Raw genomic sequence first — 23,999 nt, 5'->3', positions numbered from 1 at the left:
ACAGATTCAACGACCCTTATCACCTTTTTAAAGTCTGGTTGTTTTCTATCATTACACGATTAGGGTCTAACGATTCAATTTAGGAAATTGACCCGGCTGGAGCAAGACCTCTTCTGATGACGTCGTTTATTGTTGCGTATCATTGAAATCGACAGGCACTACGATAACAAACGAGTGTATTCATTACGAAACTCGTCAATGGAAGCTCTACATCTGCATCAGTGACGCTCATATACTTTCACGAAGGACAAAAATTTTGTAGCGTTAGGTGTAATCGCTTTTTAGCTTTAACAGTCGTGTGCGAGCAAATCGTTTGACTCTAATTGGGGAACACTTTCTTTGAAAATGTACCCGGTTTGGACGTTACATACGATTCCAATTGGCGTTGATTGCCCCAGTTTAAGCATATCATGACGTTAGCAACCCTTTTCATTTGTTAAACGGTTGAATCGTATTTATTGAGAGCGAGGGGATTAAACCGAATGGAACCCGAAAAACTAAAAACAACCGAAAGAATGAAAAATAGCGAGGAATAAAAAAGTGAATTAAGAAATAAAAAACAAAAAATAAAAACACTTATCAACAGGAAGTCGCCAGCAGAAAAGAAAAGACAGCCATAAAAACAACCTAGCACATAGGTAGTAGCGACGATAAGAATATAAAAGTGCTTTAGATCAAAGCAAAAAAAAAAAATAGCTGCACGACTAATAGAACACAAATACCTCCCAACTGCCAACAGCTTAACCACATGAAATCGCACTTCCTTCTGCCTCACCCTACTCTGAAAACTAGAAATAAATGAACCAATACAAAAGCGGGAATAAAAAATAAATAAATAGGAAATAAACACATATAAATAAATAAAAAATAACACTTGTAAAAAGGAGATTAAAGTCGCCACCAGTAAAGGATATAATCATTAAACCACCTAAGATATGGGACACTTTTAAATCAAGGGCAATAAATAGCCGCCAAGCTAAAATAATCACCAAACACCTTCCAACTAATGACAGCTTAAACACGGTAAACGGCACTCCCCTACTCCTGTCCCCTATTGCTCATATTCACAAAGTATACATCGCAATTTTCTCCGGAATTTAGACCGCACCCAAATAGCTTATAAAATCTAATGTAATCTTAAAACCGCTTCAAAACCGATTCTCTTTTCTGGTCTGATGAAGTGTTGTCTGTGAATTAGGACTCCACTGAAACATGTATGCACACATGCAATCAATAATGCTTGCATAATAAACAGACTATATATAATTAATTTGCAACCCCAGTTAATTTTTTTCAGGTAAAAATATAAATCTTGGACTCTCTCTCTCTCTCTCTCTCTCTCTCTCTCTCTCTCTCTCTCTCTCTCTCTCTCTCTCTCTCTCTCTCTCTCTCTCTATCTATCTATCTATCTATCTATCTTTCTCTCTCTATCTCTTTGTGTGTATGTGTGTGTGTTTACATATATATATATACATGTATATATATATATATATATATATATATATATATATATATATATATATATATATTATTTATCTAAATAATTTTCCCCTCATCATTTGATGGGTCAATGAAGCTGTTATTTTATACTTAGGCGTGACAGAATGACCAACAGGCGGAGAGACTTTATTGGACGCATCTCAAGGCATTGCCGAATATTTCAATCATGGCAACGTCGATAAGCGCGTTGTCAAGGAAAAGGAAACAGTGTTACCTTTTTTGTGAGGAGGTGGGAGATATCTTTTTATTTTCTTCTTCTTTTTTTTTTGAGTCACTCACAATTTAAATCGATTAGTAATTGATTATTTTAAACTCCAAAAACCACAGCTACGACCAAAACGTGACAAAAAAAATGAAAGTCAAGTATAAACATGAATTTGAAATTGACTGCTAAAAACTCTTAATCACCTGACATTCCATTTATAACTTAATATTTTAAAGCATTAGCAAGATTTTATGTAACAAACGTTGTTTATAATATATATATATATATATATATATATATATATATATATATATATATATATATATATATATAACTACTTAATTTACTCACATAAAATTAATATACGAAAGTATAGATTTATACGTAAACTTTAAGTATTTACTTCAAATGTGCTCAATACGTAGGTAGAGCTAGTTAGTAATTTATAAAATATATACAATATAAAAACTTTTTGTAAATAAACAAATTGAGAAGTGTAGAATGGCAGTCAATATTTGTGTAAAACATTGTTAGATATCATTGCCACCGGCGCCGATCCCGTGGTCTATTAGGTAGAGCTACTCACTATTAATTTGATGGTTCTTGGTTCGATACCAGGCTTGTATAAAGGTGCTTGCTTAGCAACACTGTAGAGTTGTGATACAGTTTGTCTGTGGATTAACAATGTTTTGACATTGTCCAAAAAGAGCATCGCTTAATACGCTAATGATAATTTGTACATCACTTCCCAATATGCTCAACCCAAGATAGGGAGCATTATAGTCATCCACGTACAGTACTGTTTCGCTGTTTCACAGCTCATCAATGCAGCTAGACAAGCAACTACCTCAAGCCAGGATCGAACCCCGATCGCCCATTATATATATATATATATATATATATATATATATATATATATATATATATATATATATATATATATATATATATATATAAACACTAGCCCGCAAAATCGGCTTTGTTAATTAGGTTCGAATCTCCCGACTAGCAGTAATTTATCACTTTCTGCACGGATGATTGCGTAAGCATAAACACTCGTGATTGTTGATATATATTTACTGTTTATATCTACATAGTCATATACAGATACACTGTTTCGCCCTATCATTGCTCTACAGTGTAACCAGACTAATAACTGATTCAAGCTGGGATCGAAACTATACCGCGCAGATGACAGTCGGCGGTTTCATTTAGGTAGGTGAAATTACAATGCTCAAAATTGTCTAAACGCCTTAAGCAAATTCATTTGTTCACACGCTTTGTTATTTCACTCATCGATATGCTCAACACAAGATAGGGAGCATTTATAGTCAACCATGCATGGATTGTCACGCTATATCACAGCTATTCAATATGGCTAGACTGCCTCAAGCTTGAATCGAAATTTAAAAATATTTGGCAGAATTCCAGTGATTAAAATTTTATTCGTTTTATAAACAAAACTTCAGTACATGCTTCTGGACCGTTTTATTTACTAAAGAACACCCAACATTCAAAAATGGACTGTTGCTTACGTGAAAAAGCGAACGTCTTCGTCATGAGAAAAAGAAAAGACACAAATTAATCTGACCAGAATGCATGTTTTGTTTTCAACTCGAAACAATTTACGTGAGCGAAACAGGAATTAATTACCCAAATGCATCTTTCGGTCACGTAAATTATATATTTGCTCGGGCCCTATGTATTGTTCATAACTTGCCCTACGTGTGAATACACTTTAAGGTTTCAAATGTTTAGGCTAAAATTTGTCTGAGTGATTTCGTAGAGACCGCAACAGTCAATTTTTTAAACCTTTGACCTTAATTTTGACCCCTTAACATTTATTATTTTGGTCTAAAATCAAAATACAAAGTTTGATCTATGTCCAAGTTACCTACATCTAAAATTTCAAATCTTTAGACCTAAAATTGGTGGAGAAATTTGGTAGAATCTGCAAAGATTTACTCTTTCAACTTTGACCTTTTGGCAGTCAAATTTTCGCGCCAAAACTTATTAAAATGCTCGCCGCATTTCTGAATACCCGTTATGTATAGATTAAAATGTTTAGACCCAAAATTGGCTGAGTAGTTTGTTGAAAACCGCAAAGGTCAAATCTTTTGAACTTTGACCCCTTGGCAGCTCAAACCGATTAAAAAGCTTGCCCTATCTCTGAATACACTTTATGTAAAATTTCAAATATTTAGACCAGAAATTGACTGAGTAATTTGACAGAGACCACAGACGTCATTTTTTTTAAACTTTGATCCCAACTTTGACAACATTTATTGTTTTGGGCTCAAATTAAATTAAAACGCTTGATCCATGTCCAAGTAACCTACATTTAAAATTTCAATTTTATTTGCCCCGACTTACGGTGTTATTTATAATATTATTTGATTATATACATGTGTATTATATACTGTTAATAATTTTTAATGCCGTATCTCGTGGTTCTACTGTATACCCATATGTGCAGATACACTTACACATAAATATTTATATGATTGTTATTTTGTTTATTTTGTTTTAAATTTTATAAAAGATGTCAATTTGGTTTGAGTTTATCAGATTTCATTTAGTTTGGAGTTTTTATAGAACTAGCAGTTCAGCCCGGCTTTGTTATGTACTGTTTATAACTTGCCCTATGTGTGAATACACTTTATGTAAAATTTCAAATTTTTAGACCAAAAATTGTCTGAGTAATCTTGTAGAGACCGTAGAGGTCATTTTTTTTAAACTTTGGTCCCAATTTTGATCCCTTAATATTTATTGTTTTGGTCTCAAATCAAATTCAAATGTTTGATCCATGTCCGAGTAACCTACATTTAAAATTTCAAGTATTTATACCCAAAATTGGCAGAGGAGTTTGGTAGAGTTTCCAAAGGTTAAATTGTTGAACTTTGACCCCTTGACAGCCAAATTTCTGGCCGAAAACCGATTAAAAAGATTTTCCCAAATCTGAATACTCCTTTTGTCAAATCTTGAGTCTCTAGACCGAAAATTGATAATTATTTGGTAGGTAAATGGACACACACACACACACACATTTTCACTTTTCTAGATATATAAACTATTGTACAATTATCGTATAATCACGTTGACACACTGGTTCTAATTCAATCATCAAAATTAAACAACGATGAACCTAGCCAGTATCAGGTAGGTTATCATTTGTGAATATTAGGCGTTGTATGCATTTTGTCGAAACAAAAATGTTATGTTAATATTTTGGGGCGCATTTAAAAACCACTGGGAGAGATGCACCTTCAATCTTCGTTAAGACATGCATCTAGAAGGGAAACTCTGATGTAAAAACCTGAGGTTTACTGTCTGATCTGTCCTGTGGCAATTATTTGCATCGTCTGATGTTAGCAGTGGTCCTAGAAGATGTGGATGATCCTACGCAAAACCTTCGCTTCTATAAACAAATCAGACGTGTTGATTTCGGACAACTTAATTGCCTAAACCTCATACGTCGGGATTTTGTTGTTGTTTTTTTTTTTTTTTTTTTTTTTTTTTTTTTGCTTGTTTGTTTTGGTCCCCCAACAAAAGGAGGGTGGACCTGTAAATTCACCTTTGTCCGTTCGTCCGTTCGTCTCTCCGCACTTCTTAATAACTACGCCTTGGAATTTTTTGAAATTTTGCATAAACATTAAACATGATATGAGTAAAAAAGTAACAGAATGGATTTTCCGGGAAAACTCCGGTTGACCACCTAAGGATGCCTTTCAGGATAAAATGGCTAAAATTGATACTTTTGTGCTTATTAACAAAAATTGATGCTTTGGATTTTTATAAAACTTTCTGAAAAGATGTAACTCACTGATTTCTATATAATTTTGTTTGTCTATACTTCGCGATAACTCTTGGGTGTGCCCCAAGGGCTCTTTTAGGGCTTATAAAGACAATCCATTTTTGGGACTATTTTACCATATTTAGCCAATATTTTCTGTGCATGTTAATTTAGCAGTTTTGCATGGTGCTGAACTCAAATTTAAATATGTTAAGGTCTTGGGGACTTTTGGAGCTAAATGTGGGGGGCGGCAAATGATGGAATTAGTAATTGCTTTTTTTTGCGTGGTGCAGAACTCAAATTTACATATGTTCAGGCCTAACACTGCACTGTTTGTTAATTTTCACCAGGATTTGACATCCCCTGGGGACTTTGGGGGCTAAATGTGGGGGGGGGGGAGCAAATGCCTCGCTCACTGTGCACTCATTGGGGATCATGTATCTTCACTTGTTTTTTTTTTTATTTTGTTTTGTTTTGTTTTGTTTTGTTTTTTAATTATCAATGTCACATGGTTAAAAGTGAAGGGCACGCGCACACAGACACACGCGAAGTCGTCTCATAATTTTATTACAGAGATTATATCGCGTGAATACTTGTATGAGTTTATTTATTTACGGCATACGGACGAAACAAGAACGTGTTTAACAACAACAGAAGGCTGTTGATAAGACGACAACTGTTTTGCCGCTAATAATTGCATAAAAAAGAAGGACCCGCCATTAATCGATATTCTGGCGCGATTCGTCATTCTTAGCTCAATAAATTATTCACAGCGACGAAATAATATCTTTTATACCAACACCATTGTCCCTATCTACGTCAAGTTTTTAAACCAACACTTACTACTAGCTAATAAGAATATTGACAGACGTATACGACACATTCAACGCCATTACTTCTAAAAATTTCGTAGACGAGCCTAGATTTAAAATATTCTCGCCACCCAAAAAACAAACACGATCCTGGTCGTAGTAAAAAAAAGGGGGGTGGGGATTATTATTTGTTCAAGGGGATGGAATCTATTCATGTCATTGATGTTTTACATAAAATACCGTTTGCCGTATATTTCTGCCTCTACTTGAACTCACACAGATAACTGCCCCCTTTTCCGCGATGCGTTCTACAATGACATTTATTATGCATGTTGTACGGCTTAACCCTAACTTAAACCCTTCTGGCTTGCGAGAATGCATTGAAAATTGAGATTAGAAATGAATTCGCAAGCCGTTCAATCTGACATAGAAAAAAAAATATATCAAATCTTTTATAAAAATAATCCTCCAAATACCCTCTCCCTTTAAAAAAAAAAATGCAAACAAAATGTGGGTTGTAGTACAAAAAACGATTTCGTATTTAATCAAGACAATAGAATGTCATTGAGCATTTATATAAAAGATCGGTTCCTTTATATCTCTGCCTTCGCATAAACTCACACGAATATCTGTCCACTATTCCGCGATGCGTTCCACAGTGGCATTTATTATAACTTTTGTACAGTATCTAGAAAGATTCAATCGTTTGATTGTATGCTTCGGAGTCTTGCTCGACAAAATTGAATTAAATGGGTATTAACGAATGTTTTACACACTCACATTTTTATTGTCATCAAAATCGGTGAAATCGCCCATTTTTCAATCAAATCGATTAATCGCCTGCTCTAGGTTGGAACCGATCGTTGTGCGCTGCACCGGAAAGAAGTTTCACATGCCTCCTCCTGCAGTGATTTAGTCAACAATGCCTTGTAGTTTACATTACACTGCTGAGAACCTAATTTTGATTTTATAAAATTACTAACTAGTAAAATTACGTTGCCCGATCGTACAATACGCTTTTAAGAAGAAATGATTTGCTGAGATTTTATTATCTCCATTAACCGGTGTAACGTTAAATATCCTCCTGTAAAAATTCTTCTTTTTTTATCTTCATCCTTTTATCTATATAATTTTTCAGATCGGATTTTTTCGATTTTCGATACTTATCGAATGAATTTCAGTACAAAACATATCCAAGAACACTGCCAGACATATAAATATATGTCCATATGAATATTTAGCGTTACACCGGCTCAGGGAGATAATAAAATCTCATTTCTTCTAAGAAAAAAAAACAAATTCATTGACATCTGAAGATATGCTTCAGTGGTAGAGCATTCAAATACAGATCGAATGATCCCCTGTTTAAGCCCCGGTGTACCTCACCATTTTATTTGAATTTTTTTCTTATTAATGAGTAAAATTTACGATAAAAAGAAATTTGGTTGGTTGGTTGTTTTACGGTATATCAACCCTTTTCGGGTTATTTAATGCCGAATCCAGTTATTTTGAAAAAATTTTAATAGAATATATATTTTTTTTTCCAAGTCGGTGTCTATTTAACCCATAGCTGACACCCTAACTCCGGGTCAGAGTGGACCTGGGAGCAATGACAGTTAAAGGGTAGCACCACACTCCCAAAGCCCACAAGCTGGGGCCTCATCATCGGATATAGCTATAGGTCATATCCAGGACCGATAAAAAGGAAAGGTACCAAATAAATGCGCTGCAAATGATTCCTTCCTCTACATATTGAAAAATATCAGCTGACGTGATATTGTAAACAAACACAGACGGAATTTAGTGAACGACGTTGTTGTTGTTGTTGTTGTTGTTGTTGTTGTTGTATATAATATTGAATAGCGGATTGAATATTTAATAATACATACGCACTTAACCGTATTGTACGATCGGGCAATGCCTGATTTCAGCAAGTATGTATATATATATACACACACACATATATATATATATATAAATATATATATATATATATACAAATAAATATGTATATATATACAAATAAATGTGTGCATATATATATACAAATACATATGTATATATACAAATATATATATATATATATATAGAAATAAATATGTATATATGTATATATGTATATATAAATATATATATATACAAATAAATATATATATTCAATGATAAATATATATACAAATAAATATGTATATCTATATACATATATACAAATCAATATGTATGTATGTATATATATATATAAATAAATATGTATATATATACAAATATTTATATGCATATATATATACAAATAAATATGTACATGTATGTATATGTATATATATAAATAAATATGTATATATATGCATATGCATATGTATACAAATAAATATGTATATGCATATATATACACAAATAAATATGTATATGCATATATATACAAATAATGAATGTATATATATACAAATAAATATGTAATATGTATATTTATGTGTATATACATACAATTAAATATGCATAATCATATGTATGTATATATATATAAACATGTATATATATGCAAATAAATATTATATATACAAATAAATATGTATATGTATACAAATAAATATCTATATGTATGCAAATAAATATGTATATATATATATGTGTATATATGTATATATATATGTACACACAAATAAATATGTATATGCATATATATACAAATAAATATGTATATGTGTATATATATTAAAATAATTATGTATATATATACAAATAAATATGTATATGTATACAAATAAATATGTATATGTATATATATACAAATAAATATTTAGATATATAAATACACACACACATACACACATATACATATACATAATATTTCTCTCTGTCCCTTTATTTCTATCTTTTTCTTCCTTTACTTCTTTCTCTCTTTTTCTCCCCATTACTCTCTCTTTCTCTCTCTCTCTCTCTCTCTCTCTCTCTCTCTCTCTCTCTATATATATATATATATATATATATATATATATATATATATATATATATATATATATATATATATATATATATATATATATATGTTTGTGTGTGCTCTTAAAAAAGGGAAGCATTCATTTCGGACGCACTCTTGTCTTTAAAAAGAATCTACAGTTGGTTTTTTTAGGCCGAGCCCTTCCGCTTGTGCGGTGATAAAACTTCTCAAATGTGATCTTAGGTTGTTTAAAAGTGTTTAGTTTGATCAAAATCAGACTTCCTTCTTCAATCGGATTTTTTCGATTATCGATTTTCGATACTTATCAGAGGCATTTCTATACAAAAGCTACGTAAAAACTCTCACAGGCACATCAAGTACCTTCGCGTGAAATTAAAAAAAAAACGGCCCAACCGTTTCGGAATCCATAGGGAACGAAATCACACATACGCATGCACACACACACACACACACACACACACACACACACACACACAAAGATCATTTTATATAATAGTAAAAACAAATATAAAGATATGTATAAATTATATACATACACATACGTATGTATGTATGTATGTATGTATGTATGTACGTTCACTATGTATCCCCTGTAGTGCCAATGTAATCATTAGATTGATCAAAAGTGGATAACTTCAGAAATAACCAAAATGAATATACAATTACACTTTTGAGGTCTATCGGATGCAATATTTAATCCTAATATTCATATTATATATTTTGTGAGATTTTCTGGAATTATTTATTGAAATACCGATATATTGAAATATTGGATACCGAATGAGAAAAACTAGATAAACTCGTACATATGGTGAAAAGTATATATAAAAAAAAATGTTGTATTTGGATTTAAACTTATTTAAAAAAAAAAAAATTACAGAACAATCTTTATGATGTGCGTACCACTGTACCACCAGTAATGGAACCGACATGTTATATTTTACAAAATATGCAAATAGATCAAGTACTTTCTTTTTTTATAGAAAATCGTTTTGTTTTTTGTTTTTTTACGATTTTTAGCGATTTTAATAGGAAATTGTAGTCATTACAAAGTTGATTTTGAACTCGATAGTTCGAATTGAGTTTCCCTCCCCTTATTTATAAAACATGACGGATCAGAATAAAACGTCTCCTTCGTCATAAAATATATTTTTTTTAGTTAAAAAAAACGATATTTAGTCAATTTACGTGATTTTTGGAATATGACATCGTACCGTGATCATCATAAAATTTTTAAATATATTTTTTCCGTATTTTTGTTTTTAAATTTTGTAATTCTAAAAAAAAACACCTCCCACCAAAAAAAAAAAAAATGAATTATTTTTGTTAGAACGACGTAACTTTTTCCTTTTGTTGTCTGCGACATTTTTTTTTTTTTTTTTTTTTTTTGCACGCTTATGAAAAGCGTTATGAAATGTGTTGAAGCCGATGGGCAATGTTTTTAATGAAAAATATGTTTTTATAAAGTAATTTGAAATTTTTGTATCAAGAATAACGAACTTACCTAAACTGTAACGTCTCATCCGATCCTAAGCGGGGTAGGGGCGTATGCAATAAGCGACCTCGTATATCAAGCAACACCTGTAATAATTGCCAAACCAGGTAGTCTGTGTTCGTCGTGGTTAATGTGACTGCTCCGGCTAGCAATGCAGGTGTTAATGTTATTATCGTATAAAGCCGAGGCGGAGGCGGTGCGTTCGTGAGTACTGTGAAATTGCAGGATCCCGTGTAAAATTCCGCCGACACATATACATATGTGTGTGTGTGTGTGTGTGTGTGTGTGTGTGTGTGTGTGTGTGTGCGCGCACACGCGCGTGTTGAGATCAGCTCAATAGGGGGAATTAGTCTGCTAGAGCTATAATAGATTAAATGTATGATATATATATTTACATATACATTTATAACAGTGATAAATCGAAACAGCTCTCTACAGATGATGTGTATGTGTGTGAGAGAGAGAGAGAGACAGATAAAGAGAGAGAGAGACAGACAGACAGACAGATAAAGAGAGAGTGTGTGTGTGTGTGCGTGTGTGCGTGTGTGCGTGTGTGTGTGTGCGCGTGCGTGCGTGCTTTGTTCACAAGTATGTTTTCGTATATCAGACAAGAAAGTTGGCAAAACAAAAAATAGATTTATAAAGTTTTTTTTTTTTAATCGCTGAATTTCATATTTAAATAAAAAGAAAGAAAGAATTATAGCACCGCTCTATGCGTGTTTCGTCAACTTTAGAACCAGAGACGATACTCGTTTTTACACTGGTCACAGTTAAAAGAGAAAAAAAGCAAAGACAGCCAGAATAAAGACAGTGGCATATAAATATTACACGGAATGCTGTTGTAACTTGTTGCTTACAGGTAGCTCCGTTCTCCGGTAAATGATGCTCTAGGGGAGAACCTGTCGATTGTCTTTAAGGTTTCAAAGGCAGGTTCTAAGTTCTGAATTTTCCCCCCTTTGTCAAGCGGTGTTATCTCGTGCAGGTTGAAAGGCGACTATATCACCGTACCTTCGAAGGTGTAGAAGAAGGAAGCAACCAGAAATCGCTCGGGGGACAATGTTATTATTACACCTGTCAACGGAGGCTGTCTCGCTTTAACTGACTCTGAAGATGTAGGTCGCTTACCTACACATGCAAAGCAGTTACGTTGCTTTTTGTTTGTTTCCTCTTTCTTCATCTATAATTTTTATTGGTTGATTGTTTTCTTCTTTTTTTTTTTTAGCTTTAACCTCCTTTATCTTCAATGTTCTCTACTTAAAGTGCTTTTTTGTTGTTTTATCATTTCAGTATAGGCTTGATAAGGATAAACAGTTTCACTATTTCAAACATACAACTATGTCTTTCTGTCTGTCTGTCTGTCTGTGGGGTTGTCTGTCTGTCTTCCTCTTTCCTCTCTATCTCAATCTCTCTTCCTCTCTCTATATCTATCTATCTATCTATCTATCTATCTATCTCTTCCTCGCACACGCACCATATGTGTTGTGTGTGTTGTGCGTGTGTTAACAGAAGATCAGAAAAAACATCGGTACCGTTGGTTTCAAATCGAAACAAAGGGAAACAATATCTGGTCGCCTGTGTCTAACTCTCTCCAGCCTCTGTTTATATCTGTCTCTCCGGTAATGTCATAGGCTGAAGAGAGTCCGATATAGGTGACTCCCCGTCCCACCATGTTCGAATTTCAAACCGACCGTACAGAGATGTGTGTGGGGGGGGGGCATATATTTTATTTAATTTTGATCAAAACTGTTCGATGTAAAACTCGATTTTTGATAACATTGGTTGGAATTTAGCATTATATATATATATATATATATATATATATATATATATATATATATATATATATATATATATGCATAATATACGCATATTATATATCCATACATATATATACCTACATATACATGTGCACACACACACACACACACACATATATATATATATATATATATATATATATATATATATATATATATATATATATCGACTCAAAGAATACAAGTTTCATTTTCAACTTGTATCTCTTGTGCCAAATAATATATGTTGTGAATTCTAACTTATTTATGTTGATGTTTACAGAATTTTGACTTTTCCATTTTATACTAATGCTCTATCCCGAATATTGAGCATTTTCATCTAATTAGGATTGTTTTATAAACTAGCGGAACCTACGGAAATTCCATAGAAGCATCTTTTATATGTAATGTATTGCTGCTGGGCATTTTGTGGACGTTCAGCGTGAATGGAGACCCCGCTATATTATTGTGACTTTTTTATTAAAACTGTAAAAGTATTTATCTAAGTAATCTGCTTAATGTAATACCAGAATATATCTGGTTATTATGGCTTATCTACAATATCCTTATAGGAGTCTGTGACATATTTCCATCGAATGGATGCCCGGCGTGAACGGAAACCCCACGATATCATCATACTATGTTTAGTCAGAACAGATATAACCCTTGTTCCTAGGCATTCATTATTAAAATTCCTTCAATATTGTCATTATTCTTATATATATATATATATATATATATATATATATATATATATATATATATATATATATATATATATAGTAATTTAGAAAATATATATGGCGATTAAGCTACACTGAATATTCGGCGTTTCATCCACTCTAGGACTCCTCAGGCTTATGCGCATAAGGCTAATTACATTTAAAACAAGTGATTAGCGTTTAAAATAAAATGAATGATGTTGACTTGATCCAAAAAGAAGAGCAAGTCAGCAAGTCAACATCATTCATTTTATTTTAAACGCCAATCACTTGTTTTAAATGTAATTAGCCTTATGCGCATAAGCCTGAGGAGTCCTAGAGTGGATGAAACGCCTAATATTCAGTGTAGCTTAATCGCCATATATATTTTATAAATTACTAACTAGCTCTTCCTACGTATTGAGCACTTTTGAAGTAAATACTTCAAGTTTACGCATAAATCTATACTTTCGTATATTAAGTTTATGTGAGTAAATTAAGTAGTTATATCTATCTATCAATCTATCTATCTACCTATCTATCTATCTATCTATATATATATATATATATATATATATATATATATATATATATATATATATATATATATATATATGATGGCAGCAAATTCGCTTTCGAACATTGCCAGCCTTTTTTGCTATAAAGATACACGAGATGGTAAAAAGTGTATATAATTTAACAACTGCCACATTGATCCAAAAAGAAGAGCAAGGCAGCAAGTCAACATCATTCATTTTATTTTAAACGCTAATCACTTGTTTTAAATGTAATTAGCCTTATGCGTTAATGGATTTTATACCTTCGTAGCCGAGTAATATAAATAAAATAATGCATTGTTCTGATATAAAACGTAACTTTCTAAACTATGTATTCCATAATTAATCACTAAAGGTAAGCTAAGCGTTGAACGCCATCATAAGTTTTGTATATTGGTTTATATTGGAGGAGATGATATATTAAAACGTGTCATGAGTTATCTAGTGGATGTAAGATATTTTTCTTTTAACAGAAAGATAATAGACGTATAAATCGTATGTATGTTTAGCCGGGAGGACATGATATTGACGTGTAAACTGAATCGTTGTATCAGACTTATTGCACGGGATATTTTTACAGTTTATATGTAAGAAGAATAATATATGCTTCATACCTTTTCTTCTTGGAGAGTTCTTCTGTATCTTTCCGCTGCTCCGTGACGAACCATGAAGCGATCAGCACCATCCAATTGAGACATATGTTCTTATTTGTGAAACCATTAAAACAACTCTTTATATTTTTATAATATAAATTCATTACAGTTGTCTCAAATGGTTTTCACAGGATCTGCAGTTTGTCTACATTTTCTATTCTTACAGCTCGCCCCCTAGCTGTCTGTCTACCGCTGTCTAGACGTCTGTCCGCTCTGGTGGTCAATCCTCAACTCTCCGAATCTCTCCAAAACTTGTTCTCTTACGTCACCTAATTACGTGTCTCAGACCAACCTAATGTCCACAGCTAGTTATTTGTTTATTCAAACCCCCAAAATAATGTTTGCATATATTTTCTATTTTCACATTCCTTTTGCGATTCACACGTCAATCATTTCTTCCCCAATTTAATTGTTTATTCTTCTAATCATAATAACTGATCCAGCGACCATCCGTCGCTCAAATCAATTAATAAGAATACAATAACAATAATAATAATAATAATGTTATGACCATTGACCCCGCTTCCCACAGTTAACAAATACTACGCTATGATCACAGCCTAAAGGGTCAGAACATTACATAAGTATCATAAAAAAGCGCATACATATTCTAAACTGAGTAAAATGAGTATGATTAACTAAAAGTCACTTTTAATTTTTTTACATTTTTTTAATTTAAATTTTTTTAATTTAAAATGTTTTTCTTTTTTTTAATCGTTTTTTTTTTTAAATCATAAATAAACATCTCATAGATATTTTATTTACTACTTATTCAATCGTTAATCAATCATATCATAATTTTATTTAGTTTTAAACGTTTAATCACCTGTTTTAAATGTAATGTTATGTTTTAAACGTATATTATCTATTTTAAAAATAACTAGCATAAGGAATAAAGATCGGATTAATAATCTCAACTAATGAATGTATATAATGTACAGAATAGAAATGAATATGGTTGAAAAAAAATCAATTTGTATCATGTGATAACCTATCTTATCTGGTTACTCCTGTCTTAACCTTGGAAATGATATTATCCCATTTATCGGTTTTAATTATAAAAAGAGGTAATGTTTTTGACGGATACTCTCGTGGATATTCTTGGCCTGATGAGGTGATTTTCCCTGGCAGGGTGGTCACTGAAACATGTTTGCATATGTGTAGCCATTAGTTATCACATCCAACATATATATATATATATATATATATATATATATATATATATATATATATATATATATATATATATATATATATATGGCGGTACGAATATGGCGGTACGATTAAAAATGAAAAAGGATGACCGAATCGACCGATATTTTACGCATTGTTCACATGGTTTTTCAAGAGTGAAAAAATAGCTAAAACTGGTTCATAATGAGAGGATCGATTATTTCAGAAGAATTCATGCAATGGCGATGTAACATATCTAAATTTAAGTAAATAAGGAAAATACACGAGTGCTCATATATATATATATATATATATATATATATATATATATATATATATATATATATATATATATATATATATATATATATTATCATTATTATTATTATTATTATTATTATTATTATTATTATTATTAAGAGGAGATAGCTATATATAAATAAATGTTCACATACACTTTTTCATGATAAAGTTAAAAACCAGAATTAGATGGAATCGAGCAATTGCATCGACAACGGACAACGCCAGACCCAAAGTGGGTTTCGATGTAGTGCATACGTGGACTTTTAACATTATATATATATATATATATATATATATATATATATATATATATATATATATATATATATATATATATATATATATTGGAATATAGTTTTTTTGTCATTTATTCACTATATTGCTCTGTAATTACATTGAACTTTTGAAATAAGGATTGGTATATATTATAAGAAAATATATTTCTATAGAAATATATAAAGATATGTGTGTATATATATATGTGTGTGTGTGTGTGTGTGTGTATATATATATATACATATATATATACATATATATATACACTTGTATAAGAGATGTATGCATTTATTGACGTATGAATGTATTGTAGATATATTTTCCTTATTTAAATAAATTCATATGTGTTTCACCGCCATTGTATATGTTCACCCAAAATAAGCGATCATCTCGTCGTAGACCATTTTTAGCTATTTTCTTCACTCTTGAAAAAGCCCACTAATTAGTGGGTGAAACGTCGAGAAAATTTGCTTTTTCTTTTTCGTTTTTAATTCATACATACATACATACATACATACATATGTGTGTATGCTTTTCTTTTTCCTATTGTATAGAATGTAATCTTATCACACAAGTAAATTGCCTGTCGACTGAAACCATTTTGATTATTTAAGGGAAGAAGAAGCAAATAGACAGTCAGATAACTCTAACGTCTAAAATAAATTCGGAAAGAAATTCTTCACTCTATTTCCATAATGAGACATTTGTTTGTATTGTGTTCTTTCTTGTTCATATAAAGATCTATACGTTTGTATTATTTCTCTTTCTTTCTTTTAGAAGTATTTCGGTTTGAAACGTTACGTTTTGTTTCGTTTCTTATTTCTTTTCCAACTTAACCGATGTTATTGTGTATGAATATTAGCGCACGCTGGTGTACACTCATCTATATATATAAATCTCACCTGTCTGTTTAAATGTATGTATGTATGTATGTATGTACGTATGCCTAAAACTTTCAGAAGAGGCTACGGATTTTTACGAGATTGGAATCGTTTTGAAGCTCGGCCCTTCGGACGACAAATATCGAAAAATTGGCTAACACCATTAATTCCTTCACTCTAAACTGCGCACTTTTCTACAAGGACGGGTCGCTTTTTTCGCTGATATTTTCGAAAGTCATCCCTTCTTTTCGATTGACTAGCCTTAATTTAAACTTTCGCCACTTCCGGTTTGACGATGGGCGCAACTGCAAAGACGTCACTTTTTTTCTTTTTCTATGTACTTTACCTCCTTCGTTGCACTGGTTCGAGCCTGCCTTTCTACTACCACTTTTTTGCTCAACACACACCTCCAAACACCCGGACAATGCCGAGCACCTAGTAATATATAATCACCAAATAACCGTAACACAAACGCATTTTACATTTTAAATGTAGCATATTTTTATATTTTCATAAAATAAAATGATAAATAAACAGCCTACATAAGAGTCCATCTTTTAACCTCCTCAGATTAACATTCACATGCAACTTTTTTTTTTTACAATGGGGTCACTATCAATGTCCGAGGGTCACTCGAGGATAAGCTTAATGAATGTAAGGTGGTAGTGTAATAATCGTTAATGGTGTAGATTAGGTAGAATTTGGATTATTTAAGAGAACGGCTCAACAAGAACTTGTTTACATTGGACTTGAAAGCTACCATATTGTAATCGGCTGGAAAGCATGCCAGAGGAACAGTGTTCCACAGGCGGGCAGTTCTATGAAAGAAACTTTTTCATGGAATCTGCGTGTACATTTAAGCACAGATAGAGAGTGGGGGAAATTGTTGATAGTGGTTGTAGCTAGTTGAGTGTTTTGTGTAATTTTGGCGAGAGGGACTATAGGAGCTCATGGAGCACTTGCCATGAAAATAACGATAGAGTAGAGACAGGCCCGCCACGTCTCTTCTGTGTGAAAGAGGTTGCAGGGAAGAGAAAAGGTCATCACCTACTAGATTTCGAAGCCAGTTTTGAACTCTATCAAGGCAAGATAGGGTGCGCCGAACAGCTCCTACCCAGATGTGGCAACAGTACTCCATCCGAGGACGTACTTTGCTCTTGTACAGATAGAAGGTTGCATCGGCAGTGAGATATCTATATGAATTGGAACAAAAACATTATGTAGGCTGCTGCAAAGGTGGGCTTTCTCTGCCGTGCTAGAAAATTATTCACACCAGAGAGTATCCTATGTCTTTACAAAACCACAATTCGCCCATGCATGGAGTATTCTTGCCAAATCTGGTCTGGTGCATCTACCATTAGTCTCGTACTCTTGAGCAAGGTCCAAAAAGAGAGTCTCAAATCTAATAGATCCCGCACTATCAGCCAAGCTCCAACCACTGTCCCATCGCCGCAACGTTGCATCCCTGTGTCTGTTTTACAAGTACTTTAATCGAATGTGCTCTGATGAACTCATAGCACCGGTGCCCCCTCGACCTACATACTCCAAAGTGACTCAACAAGCAGAAAAATCCCAGGGTTTCACTGTAGAGATCTCTAGATGCCGGAAAACTGTCTACTCTGATAGTTTCTTCCTTGCTAGACTTTGAAATTTCCTCTCACTTTCCTGTTTCTCTGACTATACTAGCATGCCGAAGTTTAATTGTAAAGTGAACAGACATCTCTCTGCTCAACTCCCCACAATCCCCTGTTAGATACGATCCCTTATGCTCCAAATAGCAATTTGAGGTGTTTGGGGTGAGAAAGAATTAAAAAAAAAAAAAATGGCTACTGTGCATTACTGTTTTGAGGGATAATTTTTTTTTTTTTCATCTTGAAGATCTCGAACCAGGGGAAGACAATCCAAGTATACCGTATTCTAATTTGTCAAAGGTGCGCGTTAAAAAAACAATGCAATAACACAAAAAAAATAAAACATTAATTATCTGAGCATTTATTGAATTAAAATAAAATGAAGAAAATTTTCGTAACAAAATCAAAATTCTGAAATGAATGCAAGTTGTCATATGAAAGTGTAGGACTTTTAAAATTTATAAATAGTTTTGGATGGTCATTATTGGAATGCGTGTGACTTTTTGTTTTGTTTTGTTTTGAAAAAACATTTTTTTTTTTTAGTGTGTTGCTAGAACTTTCCGGATTTTTTTTTTTTTTTTTACTTTCCTTCAACCTTAACTCTTACCTTTAAAATGACGACTTTCAGGTATGCTGAAAACGAATATCGTATTTAAATTTGGCTCAGACAAGTAGTTTTCTGGATATTCAGATGTTTATTATCCAATGTAACCCATTATGTTTTTACCGGGGGCCATGTTTTTCTCATCTGAAAAGTTCTAATGCGCATGCGTGTTACAAAATACCCCCTACTCTCCATGTTAAGAATGGCGAACGTCACTAATATTTATTGAGTAATACATTGGGGAAAAAATGTTTTAATATCTAGAAAACTACTTAGCTACGCTAAAGTTGAATGTGATATTCGTTTTTAGCATACCGAAAAACCAATAGAAGTCGTCATTTTAAACGTGAGTGTTAAGTTGGAGAAAAAGTAAAATTTTTCCCGTAAACATCCACGTATAAAGAAAAGAATTTTTTTTCTTTTTCAAATTCAAAAGGGACAAAGCAACGAATAAAAGAAATTAATTCTGGGAGCGGTTTATTTGATTATGGGGGCAGTCTTACGTCACCTGATACCTTGTGATGCAGGTAACAGTTCTCTAATGTCGACTCTGACCACAAAAAAAGCAAAAGAAACATTTTTTTTTTATTATCCGATGAGTTTCATTTTCGTACACGCCTTGTTTAATTATTTGTAAGTTTTTTTCTTCTCTTTTCTATGTTTTATTTATTTATTTATTTATTTATTTATTTATTTGGAAGGGGTACTTTACAATCATGCCGACATGAAAATATTTGGGAGCGAGAGAGGGAAGGAGGTTCAATAGTTAAAACCTCTTTAAATATTTTAGTTCAGTTAGTTATCAAAAACCAATATGTCCCTTGAAGAGGCTAACACCTGGTTATTTTTATTAGTTAAATCAGTGGTTCCCACTTCTTTTTTTTTTTTTTTTTTTTACACTATTGACTATTTTTTTTTTCAATTGTTGTGGAACGCCCATCACAAAAAATAAATATTTTCTACACATAAAACCTTTTTTGCGATAAAATAAAAAAAATGGAAAATTGTTGGTGCTTGTTAAGATAGTCGACAAATCGATTTTTAATATATCGTTTTAAGCAAGAACAATATTACGTACTTAATTGTCATATCGAAAACAGTAATATATAAAAATATGAAAATTAATCGAAAACAACTGCTACTGCGTTTTTAATAAAATAAAATCTATCGCCATAGACAAATATTGCGCGTCACAACAAATAGTCTAAAATATTCGTTCCGAGTTATGCCCCCTGTGTGTGAACTCTTCACTGCTTATTTTATAACGTCTAAGAAAAATGCAATTTTACCCAATTTTCGTAAAAATTACTTTTAATTATAAATAATTTCTTACGTGATGAATTTTCGTAATTTTTGGATATATTACTATTTTCGGAATTACAATTAAGTACGTAATATTGTTTTTGCTTAAAACATATTTAAAAATCGAAACAATCACGAAATTTTCCCTAGGAATGAGCGTTATCTTTTGTAAATAAACTGTTGTTCTAATTGACAGGGTCTTGGACACATTTTGCCATTGCATATCTGGAGAATTATTAAGGATATAAAAACGCATCTGGTATATTCAGAAAGCTTGTAATCTCAAGTTTTACATAGAATATTCAAAGAAGTTTAATGTGAGCACGATTGGTCATGCGACGCACATCAAACCGATAGTTCAATACTTGCCTAACGCGTCCCAGTTTTGCGGTGTCAGTGGTTTCAACAGCTTCTGTTATTTGGGCCTTTAGCTCATCTACATCTCTTGGAATGGGAAGCATATGGACTAGTCCTTTCATAAATCTCCACGAAAAAATCGCAGGGTGTGAGATATGGAGAGCAAGGAGGCTAGAACATGAGATCGTGATCATTTTGCCCAGATCGTCTGCCTTTTCTAGTTGAGTGAACGCCATTGCTGGATCTGAAAAGAAATGAAAAAATTAATAGCCTTACAAAAATAACCTTACAAAAATAGCCTTACAAAAATAGCCTTACAAAATAACCTTACAAAATAGCCTTACAAAAATAGCTTCACAAAATAGCCTTACAAAAACAGCCTTACAAAAAACTTTATGCATTTAGCTTTAAAATGGCGCCAACTTTATATTACTATCATTCATAGTTAAGCAAAAGACAAGACAGAATGCACAAAACGGTTCCACCAGGTCCTAGAGACAAACGGATACCCCAGCACTGTCATTAAACACCTCTGGAACACGAGAAAACGTGTAAGAAGCTTCCCAACAATACTTGCTTCCTTAAAATACCCGATCTCAGCGACAAGATCACAATGGCTGTCCGAAGGGCTATCAGAAGAGAGGGTCTCAATATGCAATTAGCCCACTCTGGGCCATCTCTTAGACAGAAGCTCTCTAAACGCAGGCACAACGAGGACCAACCACCATGCACATTGGCAAACTGCTCAGTATACCCCGCAACCATCTGCCACCGCACACACGTAGTCTACAGACTAGAATGCTCTGCTTGCGGAAAATTCTACGTGGGCAGCACCACGAGACCCCTACACATAAGAATTAAGGAACACACACAAACGCAAGCATCATCATTCCGCAAACACCACAACACCTGCAGAAACATTAATACATCTATTAAAGTCGATATTTTAACCACAGAATGCAATATTGGGAATCTTCGCATAAAAGAATCATTACTAATATCCAAATTACGGTCAGAACTCAACAACAGACTGGAGCTCGGATCTTCATTCATTATATAACTCCCACCAAAGACTTACCATTACAAGCATAACCCATTAGAACAGGTACACCACTGCACACAACTCACAGCCAAACTTACAGTCCAGATAGGACCTTACTACAAGCCCCTTCCCATATAAATTATATAAGAAAAAAAAAATGAAAATAAAAGAAATTTAATAAATGAAAAACAGCAGTATATATTAAAAACAATAAATATAAAAAATAAAAATAAAAAAGCTAACTGAAGTATATAAACCAATTAAATAAAAAAAAATGTCCCATACATTACCACTTATAATTTTATAGAAATAAATAAATTAACAACTCCAAACGAATGTCATCTCAATGGCCCCCTTCCTACTCCTGGCAACACTAACCTAAACACCCAGCTGCCGACTGGGAGCGTACCACCCCGCACCCACCTCCCCTCCTCTCTCACATCCCACCCCTACTTTTATTCTTCAATAGCTAACCGGACACTGCCTACTAGCGACTTACGTGACCTAGATGAACTAAGGCATCCCACACATCAGCAGAAAAAATAAATAAATAAATAAATAAATAATAATAATAATAATAATAATAATAATAATAATAATAATAAAGACAAGAAAATAGAGAACATACAAAATTTAAAAAAGCTCACGCTAAAGCAACAAGTTATACACTAAAAAAAAAATAGATAAAAATAAATAAAAATATAAACATGTTCATTACATAATCAGACCATACATAAACCCTCTCCTCACATTTGCTCCGAGGCCCCACACAGCTATCCAACTTCCGCTCCACCATCTAGCATGCTTTGAATCGATCTGTTACGTTCACCATTTGAAAAGGGAATTTTTTCCCGAAATTAATAATGGATATTGTCGCAGTCATAACAAGTAAGACATTTTACCTAATACAACTGAATAAATATAGGTATATATAAACATATGTGTATGTACTTATTGATTTGTAAATCGCCACTTGTTCTCGTCTACTTTTACCAACAACGACTATATTTCATTCTTCGCATTGTGACAGCCTTCTAAATCTTTACTACATAACTATCCCACACAATGCTTCAAGCAAACTACACATCAATCCTAAATATATACATATATATATATATATATATATATATATATATATATATATATATAGTAATGTGATTGATAATTTAAAATTCAAATTAGAATTAAAAGTTAAAAATCTGTTTCATAAGAACGAACAACAACAAAGTCAATAATTTGTACGATCGTTTCGGAAACGATGTTTTCATTGTGATAGATATTAAGCCACGGACAATAATTTTGACATATAGTTTTTTTAAATAAAGTCTCCTCATCAGCAAAAGTATTTGGTGTTTTTTTTATATATATATATGTGTAAAAGACACCATAAATAAACCTAGCAATTTTTAAGTAAGACAGTGTAAGCTATAATCAACATTCAAATGAATGCTTTGACGATAATTACGGTTTTCAAAAGGCGAATAATTAAAAGATACATCCGACTTACTTAAAAATTGCTAGGTTTATTTATGGTGTCTTTTACATATAAAAAAACACCCAATACTTTTGCTGATGAGGAGACTTTGTTTAAAAAAACTATATGTCAAAATTATTGTCCGTGGCTTAATGTCTATCACAATAAAAACATCGTTTCCGAAACGATCGCACAAATTATTGACTTTGTTGTTGTTCGTTCTTATGAAACAGATTTTTAATTATTAATTCTAATTTGAATTTTAAATTATCAATCACATTACTAAATATTAAAGTAGCTCTATGATATTTGCCTCTCAAGCTTATTATATATCTGAATTACAACGAGCACTGTTCTTTTCTTGTATTTTAATTAAATTAGTAATTTTACTATCACATTAAAATACACTCTGCTCTTTAGACTACTGTTCTAACCCCCTTTAAATTATATATATATACATATACATATATATATATATATATATA

At 32.4% G+C, this 23,999-nt stretch overlaps 3 protein-coding genes across 4 annotated transcripts in view; 1 reads left to right on the top strand and 2 right to left on the bottom strand.

Annotated features, from left to right (window-relative positions):
• LOC145248101 (protocadherin gamma-A11-like) overlaps window positions 1-12,389 on the bottom strand; it is a 131,357-nt gene extending 118,968 nt beyond the window's left edge. For both annotated transcript variants that reach the window (XM_080109890.1, XM_080109891.1), the window contains exon 1: window positions 10,774-12,389. The gene's annotated coding sequence lies outside the window, so the exon portion shown is untranslated. The remainder of the gene's footprint in view (window positions 1-10,773) is intronic.
• LOC145248099 (uncharacterized) overlaps window positions 11,777-23,999 on the top strand; it is a 94,531-nt gene continuing 82,308 nt past the window's right edge. Inside the window, exon 1 of the mRNA XM_080109889.1 lies at window positions 11,777-11,905. Coding sequence (XP_079966015.1) covers window positions 11,896-11,905 — 10 coding nt within the window. The 5' untranslated portion in view covers window positions 11,777-11,895. The remainder of the gene's footprint in view (window positions 11,906-23,999) is intronic.
• The window catches only part of LOC145248102 (uncharacterized), a 45,432-nt gene continuing 40,806 nt past the window's right edge, over window positions 19,374-23,999 (bottom strand). Inside the window, exon 2 of the mRNA XM_080109892.1 lies at window positions 19,374-21,242. Coding sequence (XP_079966018.1) covers window positions 20,944-21,242 — 299 coding nt within the window. The 3' untranslated portion in view covers window positions 19,374-20,943. The remainder of the gene's footprint in view (window positions 21,243-23,999) is intronic.

The sequence above is a fragment of the Euprymna scolopes genome, chromosome 26 (genome assembly GCF_053919585.1).
Source record: "Euprymna scolopes isolate OS-2025 chromosome 26, ASM5391958v1, whole genome shotgun sequence".
Lineage (NCBI taxonomy): Eukaryota > Metazoa > Mollusca > Cephalopoda > Sepiida > Sepiolidae > Euprymna > Euprymna scolopes.
The sequence above is the reverse complement of the archived record's forward strand: the minus strand, read 5'-3'. Positions and strand labels throughout refer to the sequence as shown.